This window comes from Hemibagrus wyckioides, linkage group LG19 (assembly GCF_019097595.1).
Source record: "Hemibagrus wyckioides isolate EC202008001 linkage group LG19, SWU_Hwy_1.0, whole genome shotgun sequence".
Lineage (NCBI taxonomy): Eukaryota > Metazoa > Chordata > Actinopteri > Siluriformes > Bagridae > Hemibagrus > Hemibagrus wyckioides.
This window is the reverse complement of record NC_080728.1, coordinates 398,278-408,677: the sequence shown is the minus strand read 5'-3', so window position 1 is coordinate 408,677 and position 10,400 is coordinate 398,278. Positions and strand designations below refer to the sequence as shown.

At 43.1% G+C, this 10,400-nt stretch overlaps 1 protein-coding gene across 1 annotated transcript; it reads left to right on the top strand.

Annotated features, from left to right (window-relative positions):
* The first annotated feature begins 522 nt into the window (after positions 1-522).
* On the top strand, positions 523-7,346 carry LOC131369703 (C-type lectin domain family 10 member A-like). The gene is made up of 2 exons (XM_058416525.1): positions 523-590; positions 6,872-7,346. Exons 1-2 carry the CDS (start codon positions 554-556, stop codon positions 7,279-7,281), a joined length of 447 nt encoding a protein of 148 aa, XP_058272508.1. The 5' UTR covers positions 523-553; the 3' UTR covers positions 7,282-7,346.
* Positions 7,347-10,400: the final 3,054 nt, after the last annotated feature.

The window sequence follows — 10,400 nt, the reverse complement described above, 5'->3', positions numbered from 1 at the left end:
TCGTTGATTGTTTTAAATGTGTGTAAGGTGCTAGTCTAATTAATTTTCTTCTAAGTAGAGCTAACTAGGGTGTAGGGAAATTTTAACTGTAATTAATCTGTTGACTGATTTAGTTCTTTGGATGGCTATCCAATCATGGATGATAATTCTGGGAGTTTAATGAAGTAACAGATGTGTATGTAATTATTATATGCTAATGCAGTAACAGATGTATATGTCTGTCTAACACGGTAATGTGGCAAAGTGCATATAGAGTTATCATGTCTAAAGTAACTATATTTTCTATATTTTCTTCAAATCATAGGATGAGATCAAGAGTGTGACCTCCATTATGAGTGGGTCCTATTATGTTCTGATTAACCCCTACTGAATCTATGATAGACACAATTGCTGTTCTCGGAGAGTCTCCTGAATTATCAAAATTAATAGTTAAGTGTCCCAAAATTAATTGGGCCAATGTCCTTTTTGAAGCAAGAGTGTAAGAGATTTTAGAACTCACTTTCTCATTAACCTTTATCTTTCAGATTCTGTAGTCCCCTAGTAACACACAAGTATGAAGAATTATCTGATTCTACTCATGTTTTTCACAGGTAAGAGAAATGAGAGAGAGAGAGAGAGAGAGAGAGAGAGTATGTTTACTTTATTAGACTCCTGGCATCCAACTAATTTATGTCCATTAAGTCAATCAGTTCACTAGAGATATACTTTTTCTAAAGTTTATGTGATTCATCTGTAAAACTGTGAAAATATACAGTACAAAATACAGAATCATTATATATGAAATTAAAAATAATTGGTTAATATGATTGATTATTTCTAGATAATGCTCTTACATGAATCATATAATTTAACAGTGTACAGTCACACACATTACATCCAACAGATGCAAGAAAGATGGCATTCTTAAACATGTCTCCTACGGAGCAGCTACCACATTCTGCTGACTCATTGTTGCAGTATTACTGAAACTTCTACTACCTGAATTAACAGATGGTCATTGACTACTTTTCAAAATGAAAGTCATCACTAGGGATAAATATTAATTCAACTGCAAACTTTGTAATTTTATTTTTTATTTTTATATTTCTGTAAAGCTGCTTTGAGACAATGTCCATTATTAAAAGTGCTATACAAATGAAACTGAAATAAAAATTTAATTGAATCGAGCTAGAGGTAGATATACTGAAAATAATAAAGCCCATGAAAAATCAAATCAATTAAGTTCTGGACAGAAAGTGTGTGTGTGTGCCCTCCAATTGGACACGAGAGGAGGATTCAACAATCAGCCTCCAACTGACCTGTTCCTGGTGGCTGTCTGGTAAAGGTTATATGCCTTCCACCACCTATAGTCCCAAATCCTCCAGTGGTGCCAAAGTTGCCACCTGTTCTGCCACCCTGGCATTTCCCATAACCTATCAATTCTACAGCAGCACTTCAAGTGGCCATCAAGTAGGACTTCTGAGATTTTGTGTGGCATTCCCTGTCTGTGGTCAACAGTGGACCCACAAGACTCCTCCTGCCTTCTCGCTGTTCCCAGGTGACTGTGGTCCCACACTTCTCTAGACTTCGTCACCAGTCTCCCTCTGTCTGCCAGACACACTGCCATCCTTTCTGTTCTGTTTCCAATTTCTGGAAGGATTTCTGCCAGGTCCCGTTGGCTCACCTGCAGTCCAGTGGCCCAACTGATTGGCTGAATTAGAACTGGAGACAGGCTTCCACATCTTTTGTGCCAAAAAAACAGCATCCTGGTCATACAATGTGGTGTGGATTGAGTACGCTCACAACTCCCTACTGTCAGCTGCCATGGGTCTCTCCCCCATCCAAGCTGCTTATGGTTACCATCTGTTGCTGTTCTCCACCCAGGATCTGGAGGTCTCTGTGCCCTCTGCCCTTGCCCTAGTAAAGTGGTGTCAGTATGTCTAGAGAAAGACTTGTGCAGCCCTGTTTGAGACCTACAGAAGCTATACCCATTGGGTTGCCCAGCACACCCATACCATGTTGGCCAGAGGATCTGCTCCTAAAGGTTGCCTGTAGGGAGCTCACCCTGTGCTTTTTTGGCCCTTTTTTTCCGTCTCCAACGTGCTCAACCCTGTGGTGGTATGGCCCCAAGGTCACTGCATCTGACCTTCCACTTGAGCCAGTCCACATCTGCTCATTGGTTCCCTCCACCAGACACCCTCCACCCACCCAATTCATCGATTAAGGTCCCGCCTACATGGTCTGCAGTACCTTCGCGACTAGGAGGGATATGGTCCTGAAGAGTGGTCTTGAGTCCCTGACCTTTACATACTCAACCCTTACCTCATTAGACAGTTCAGTAGGGAGCACCCTTGCAACCCGGAGGGTTGTGAGATACCCTGTGGAGGGAGGGGTACTGCCAGCATGTGTGTCTGAATTAGCTTTGTAGCAGCTCACTCTTCCGGCTTAGTGACATCGTAGTGCTTACTTCTAGGCCAGGAGTGCTTCTGGGTCAGTCATTATTATATGTGCTCAGGTGCTATTTAAGCATGCTGCTGGCATGAGTTCTTCTCCAGATGGTCTTTTCTGTTTGCCTCATGCTCAGTAAGTCATCCTGCCATTTTCCTGCCTGTTTTAAACTTCTTCCTGCCCTGTGTTGCTCTGTTTGTTGATCAGTTAGACTATTTGACTGTGATCATGGATTACTCTCTGGATTATACTGCCCTGGACATTTCTGTGTGTGTGCGTAGGTTTATTACTGGCTATTTGCCTATGCTTGAGTGACTATTCTGTGAACATACATTCTACTCTGTCTTAGCTCATCCTTACTGCAATCACTCCACCTGCTTAATGCCTGCTACCTCTGACTGTGTGTTGAGCTGTGCTCACATTAAAAATGCTTTATCCTAATCCTCTGTCAACATTTGGCATTTGGTTCCAAATTAGCCATTTCTGACAATACAGTGTGCTTAAATTCCATTCAGTTTTGTTTATATAGAACATTTAACAATGGACTTTGTCACAAAGCAACGTTTCAGAAATATAATACTGTGCAAAAGTTTAAGGCAAATGTTTAAAGTAAGATTGCTTTCAAAAATATATATTTCAACTGTTTATTTTATCAATTTACAAAATACAAAGTGAGTAAACAGAAGAAAAATCTAAATCAAATCAATATTTGGTGTGATGACTCTTTGGCTTCAATCAAGCATCTTGCACACTTGTCCACAAGCACAAATTCACAGATTTCATAGGATCACAGTCAGGTGTATGATTAACCAATTATACCAAGCAGGTGCTAATGATCATCAATTTCATATGCTGGTCAAAAAACAGTCATTAACTGAAACAGCTGTGTAGAAGGCTAAAAACTGGGTGATGGACAGACAATCTCTGCTAGTAAGGTGAGGTTGTGGAAGACATACACCATGGCAACACTGAGCACAACAGCAAGACACAAGGTAGTTATGCTGCATCACCAAGGTATCTCCCAGGCAAAGATTTCAAAACAGACTGGGGTTTCAAGATGTGCTGTTCAAGCTAGAAATAGAAATAGTCTTTATTTGTCACATATACATTACAGCACAGGGAAATTCTTTCTTCACATATCCCAGCCTTGGAGGTTGGGATCAGAGTGCAGGATCAGCCATGATACAACACCCCTGGAGCAGAGAGGGTTAAGGGCCTTGCTCAAGGGCCCAACAGTGGCAACTTGGTGGTGCTGGGGCTTGAACCCCTGATCTTCCAGTGAAAGACCCAGAGCCTTAACCAAATGAGCCACCACCAACACCCTATTTTGAACAAGCACAATGCTCTGGACTGCTGAGCCAATAGTAGAAAGATTTTGCTGTAGTTTTTTGCCAAAGGGCTGAAGAGGGGAAATATATATATATATATATACAGTATCTCACAAAAGTGAGTACACCTCTCACATTTTTGTAAATATTTTATTATATCTTTTCATGTGACAAAACTGAAGAAATGACACTCTTCTACAATGTAAAGTAGTGAATATAACAGTGTAAATTTGCTGTCCCCTCAAAAAAACTCAACACACATCTATTAATGTCTACACCATTGGCAACAAAAGTGAGTACACCCCTAAGTGGAAATGTCCAAATTGGATCCAATTAGCCATTTACCCTCTCTGGTGTCATGTGACTTGTTAGTGTTACAAGGTCTCAGGTGTGAATGGGGAGCAGGTGTGTTAAATTTGGTGTTATCGCTCTCACACTCTCTCATACTGGTCACTGGAAGTTCAACATGGCACCTCATGGCAAAGAACTCTCTGAGGATCTGAAAAAAGAATTGTTGCTCTACATAAAGATGGCCTAGGCTATAAGAAGATTGCCAAGACCCTGAAACTGAGCTGCAGCACGGTGGGCAAGACCATAAAGCGGTTTTACAGGACAGGTTCCACTCAGAAGAGGCCTCGCCATGGTCGACCAAAGAAGTTGAGTGCACATGCTCAGCGTCATATCCGGAGGTTGTCTTTGGGAAATAGATGTATGAGTGCTGCCAGTATTGCTGCAGAGGTTGAAGGGGTGGGGGGTCAGCCTGTCAGTGATCAGACCATATGCTGCACACTGCATCAAATTGGTCTGCATGGCTGTCGTCCCACAAGAAAGCCCGCATACAGTTTGCTAAAGACAAGCAAACATGGATTACTGGAACCATGTCCTGTTGTCTGATGAGAGCAAGATAAACTTATTTGGTTCAGATGGTGTGAAGCGTGTGTGGCGGCAACCAGGTGAGGAGTACAAAGACAAGTGTGTCTTACCTACAGTCAAGCATGGTGGTGGGAGTGTCATGGTCTCGGCTTGCATGAGTGCTGCCGGCACTGGGGAGCTACAGTTCATTGAGGGAACCATGAATGCCAACATGTACTGTGACATATTGAAGCAGAGCATGATCCCCTCTCCCTTTGGAGACTGGGCCACAGGGCAGTATTCCAACATGACATGATAACAACCCCAAACACACCTCCAAGATGACCACTGCTTTGGAGATGGATTGGCCAAGCATGTCTCCAGACCTAAACCCTGTTGAGCATCTGTGGGGCATCCTCAAACGGAAGGTGGGGGAGTGCAAGGTCTCTAACATCCACCAGCTCTGTGATGTCATCATGGAGGAGTGGAGAAGGACTCCAGTGGCAAACTGTGAAGCTCTGGTGCACTCCATGCCCAAGAGGGTTAAGGCAGTGCTGGAAAATAATGGTGGCCACACAAAATATTGACACTTTGCCCAATTTGGACATTTCCGCTTAGGGCCAACGGTTTAGACATTAATGGCTAATTTTACATTAATGGTTATTTTGAGGGGACAGCAAATTTACACGTTATACAGGCTGGACACTTACTACTGTACATTGGAGCAGAGTGTCATTTCTTCAGTGTTGTTACATGAAAAGATATAATAAAAATGTGAGGGGTGTACTCACTTTTGTGAGATACTGTATGTATATATATATATATATATATATATATATATATATATATATATACACTATATTGCCAAAAGTATTCGCTCACCCATCCAAATAATCAGAATCAGGTGTTCCAATCACTTCCATGGCCACAGGTGTATAAAATCAAGCACCTAGGCATGCAGACTGTTTTTACAAACATTTGTGAAAGAATGGGTCGCTCTCAGGAGCTCAGTGAATTCCAGCATGGAACTGTGATAGGATGCCACCTGTGCAACAAATCCAGTCGTGAAATTTCCTCGCTCCTAAATATTCCACAGTCAACTGTCAGCTGTATTATAAGAACGTGGAAGTGTTTGGGAACGACAGCAACTCAGCCACGAAGTGGTAGGCCACGTAAACTGACGGAGCGGGGTCAGCGGATGCTGAGCCGCATAGTGCGAAGAGATCGCCAACTTTCTGCAGAGTCAATCGCTACAGACTTCCAAACTTCATGTGGCCTTCAGATTAGCTCAAGAACAGTGCGCCGAGAGCTTCATGGAATGGGTTTCCATAGCCGAGCAGCTGCATCCAAGCCATACATCACCAAGTGCAATGCAAAGCGTCGGATGCAGTGGTGTAAAGCACGCCGCCACTGGACTCTAGAGCAGTGGAGACGCGTTCTCTGGAGTGACGAATCGCGCTTCTCCATCTGGCAATCTGATGGACGAGTCTGGGTTTGGCGGTTGCCAGGACAATGGTACTTGTCTGACTGCATTGTGCCAAGTGTAAAGTTTGGTGGAGGGGGGATTATGGTGTGGGGTTGTTTTTCAGGAGCTGGGCTTGGCCCCTTAGTTCCAGTGAAAGGAACTCTGAATTCTTCAGCATACCAAGACATTTTGGACAATTCCATGCTTCCAACTTTGTGGGAACAGTTTGGAGCTGGCCCCTTTCTCTTCCAACATGACTGTGCACCAGTGCACAAAGCAAGATCCATAAAGACATGGATGACAGAGTCTGGTGTGGATGAACTTGACTGGCCTGCACAGAGTCCTGATCTCAACCCAATAGAACACCTTTGGGATGAATTAGAGAGGAGACTGAGAGCCAGGCCTTCTCGTCCAACATCAGTGTGTGACCTCACAAATGCGCTTCTGGAAGAATGGTCAAAAATTCCCATTAACACACTCCTAAACCTTGTGGACAGCCTTCCCAGAAGAGTTGAAGCTGTTATAGCTGCAAAGGGTGGACCGACGTCATATTGAACCCTATGGATTAGGAATGGGATGTCACTTAAGTTCATATGTGAGTCAAGGCAGGTGATCGAATACTTTTGGCAATATAGTGTGTATATATATATATATATATATATATATATATATATATATATATATATATATAAGAAGAGGGTCTTTCATGTTGAAAATGGAAACGACGCAACCAGAACATTAGTATAAGTTCTGAAACAGCCCTAAGGTTTAAAAAACCCTTTCAAATTTTCTTCCACAGGAGAGGTCCCCCTTGTACATTCTGTCCCTCGTAAGTACTATCTGATCCAGCAGGGGAAAACCTGGAGTGAAGCTCAGGATTACTGCAGAGCCACACACACTGACCTGGCTATCATCAAAAGTAATGATGACATGGTCCGACTTCAGAATGAAGCACAGAAACAACAGTTCAGTTCTAGTGCTTGGATTGGACTCTACAATAACATCAACAGCTGGCGCTGGTCCATGGGAAATGAGCCACTTGAAACTACAAGATGGGGTGGAGCTGAACCCAACAACTGGGGTGGACATGAGGAGTGTGGTATAATTACTTCCTGGGGTTGGGCAGATGTGTCCTGTACTTTTCCACTCCCCTTTGTCTGTTTTGATGGTAAGAATCTAAAAATTGCTCTCTTTCTTATTTGTCAGTAGAGAATCTTGTTTTGTAATAAATATTCTTAACTCTGAAATATTCAATTCAATTCAATTCAGTTTATTTTGTACAGCGCCTTTTACAATGAACATTGTCTCAAAGCAGCTTTACAAAAGAAGAAAACAGAGAAAGAGGAGGGGAAAATGAAAAATAATAATAAAAAATAAAAATAACTAATTAACTAGAAATAAGAATAAATTATTAAATTCTATAATTAGACTATTTTATCCCTAATGAGCAAGCCTTTGGCAACTGTGGCAAGGAAAAACTCCCTGGGATGGAAAGGAAGAAACCTTGAGAGGAACCAGGTTCAGAAGGGAACCCATCCTCATTTGGGTGACACTAAACAGAAAATAATGTAACTGTAGCTGATTAATGTCCTTTCTACAACAGAAATCAATGACCCATGAGGAACTATTAGGTCATTGTAGTTTCTAAGGTCATTATAAACACTAGTTCTTTGCTGTCACGGGCTGACAGATGAAATAGCAGATCTGTGATGGTGTGAAAGTCCCCAAGTGGCTCTGTCCATGGCTGTCTCCTGGTCCACACAGATCCATCCACAGCACCAGTGGGCACCATCAAGCTGTGAGACTCCGACCAGGGGTAGGGCAGCGGTCACACTGGAAACTGGCAAACACTGGGAGCTCAGGAGTGGGGTGTATAGCTCGACAGAGAAGGTAGAGAGAGAAAGAGAAAGATATTAAGTTTCTGATCATGTGATGTTTAAAGGCAGTGTAGAATTATGTGTAAAGTGCAGGTAGGGACTCCGGCAAGACTAGCTATGACAGCATAACTAAAAGGGAGAGTCAGAAGGTCACAGACATGAAGGCTTCCAGGGACATAAAGCATCTAAGCACTTCACAGTCAGCAAACCTGAGCGACTTGCGAGGGTGGTAAGATGACAGCATCCAACACATCCCAGTACACCAAACACTCTATGACCCTGAACCTTCCAGATCTGCTCCTTTACCTAAGAAAACTATACATTAAAAGCTTGACTAAACAAATGTGTTTTCAGCCTAGATTTAAACATTGAGACTGTGTGTGAATCCCGAACACTAATTGGAAGGCTGTTCCATAACTTTGGGGCTTTGAAAGAGAAAGCTCTGCCCCCTGCTGTAGCCTTTGCTACTTGAGGTACTACCAAGTAACCAGCACCCTTTGATCAGAGTAGGCGTGGCGGATCATAAAAGACTAAAAGATCGCTCAGGTACTGTGGCGCGAGACCATTTAGTGCTTTATAAGTTAGTAACAGTATTTTATAATCAATGTGAAATTTGACTGGGAGCCAGTGTAGTGTGGCTAAAATAGGAGTGATGTGCTCATATTTTCTGGTTCTAGTTAGGACTCTAGCTGCTGTATTCTGGACTAACTGGAGCTTGTATATGCTCCTACTGGAACATCCAGACAGTAAGACATTACAATAATCCAACCTAGAGGTAACAAAAGCATGAACTAATTTTTCTGCATCATGAAGCAACAACATATTTCTTATCTTAGCAATATTCCTAAGATGGAAGAAGGCTACCCTAGTGATATTATCTACATCAGCTTCAAACGAAAGACCAGAGTCAATAATCACACCAAGTTCTTTTACTGCTGGACAAGATGAAACCAAAAGACCATCCACTATTACTCTGTAATCAGACAGCTCACTTCTAACTGCGTGTGGTCCTAGTACAAGCACCTCTGTCTTGTCCGGATTAAGCAGGAGGAAGTTAGTGGCCATCCAATGTCTAATGTCCTTTACACATTCTTCTATCTTAATAAGCTGGTGTCTCTCATCTGATTTAGCTGAAACATATAGCTGTGTGTCATCTGCATAACAGTGGAAGCTAATACCATGTTTACGAATAATTGCACCAAGGGGTAACATACACTATATCGCCAAAAGTATTCGCTCACACATCCAAATAATCAGAATCAGGTGTTCCAATCACTTCCATGGCCACAGGTGTATAAAATCAAGCACCTAGGCATTCAGACTGTTTTTACAAACATTTGTGAAAGAATGGGTCGCTCTCAGGAGCTCAGTGAATTCCAGCGTGGAACTGTGATAGGATGCCACCTGTGCAACAAATCCAGTCATGAAATTTCCTCGCTCCTAAATATTCCACAGTCAACTGTCAGCTGTATTATAAGAACGTGGAAGTGTTTGGGAATGACAGCAACTCAGCCACGAAGTGGTAGGCCACGTAAACTGACGGAGCGGGGTCAGCGGATGCTGAGGCACATAGTGCGAAGAGGTCGCCAACTTTCTGCAGAGTCAATCGCTACAGACCTCCAAACTTCATGTGGCCTTCAGATTAGCTCAAGAACAGTGCGCAGAGAGCTTCATGGAATGGGTTTCCATGGCCGAGCAGCTGCATCCAAGCCATACATCACCAAGTGCAATGCAAAGCATCGGATGCAGTGGTGTAAAGCACGCCGCCACTGGACTCTAGAGCAGTGGAGACGCGTTCTCTGGAGTGATGAATCGCGCTTCTCCATCTGGCAATCTGATGGACGAGTCTGGGTTTGGCGGTTGCCAGGACAATGGTACTTGTCTGACTGCATTGTGCCAAGTGTAAAGTTTGGTGGAGGGGGGATTATGGTGTGGGGTTGTTTTTCAGGAGCTGGGCTTGGCCCCTTAGTTCCAGTGAAAGGAACTCTGAATGCTTCAGCATACCAAGACATTTTGGACAATTCCATGCTCCCAACTTTGTGGGAACAGTTTGGAGCTGGCCCCTTTCTCTTCCAACATGACTGTGCACCAGTGCACAAAGCAAGGTCCATAAAGACATGGATGACAGAGTCTGGTGTGGATGAACTTGACTGGCCTGCACAGAGTCCTGACCTCAACCCGATAGAACACCTTTGGGATGAATTAGAGTGGAGACTGAGAGCCAGGCCTTCTCGTCCAACATCAGTGTGTGACCTCACAAATGCGCTTCTGGAAGAATGGTCAAAAATTCCCATAAACACACTCCTAAACCTTGTGGACAGCCTTCCCAGAAGAGTTGAAGCTGTTATAGCTGCAAAGGGTGGACCGACGTCATATTGAACCCTATGGATTAGGAATGGGATGTCACTTAAGTTCATATGCGAGTCAAGGCAGGTGAGCGAATACTTTTGG

Excerpts from the sequence above, each read along its gene's own strand:
- LOC131369703 (XM_058416525.1), top strand. The coding sequence starts at position 554 with ATGAAGAATTATCTGATTCTACTCATGTTTTTCACAG. Across the intron at positions 591-6,871 it reads TCTACTCATGTTTTTCACAG|GAGAGGTCCCCCTTGTACAT; the intron begins GTAAGAGAAATG and ends TTTCTTCCACAG.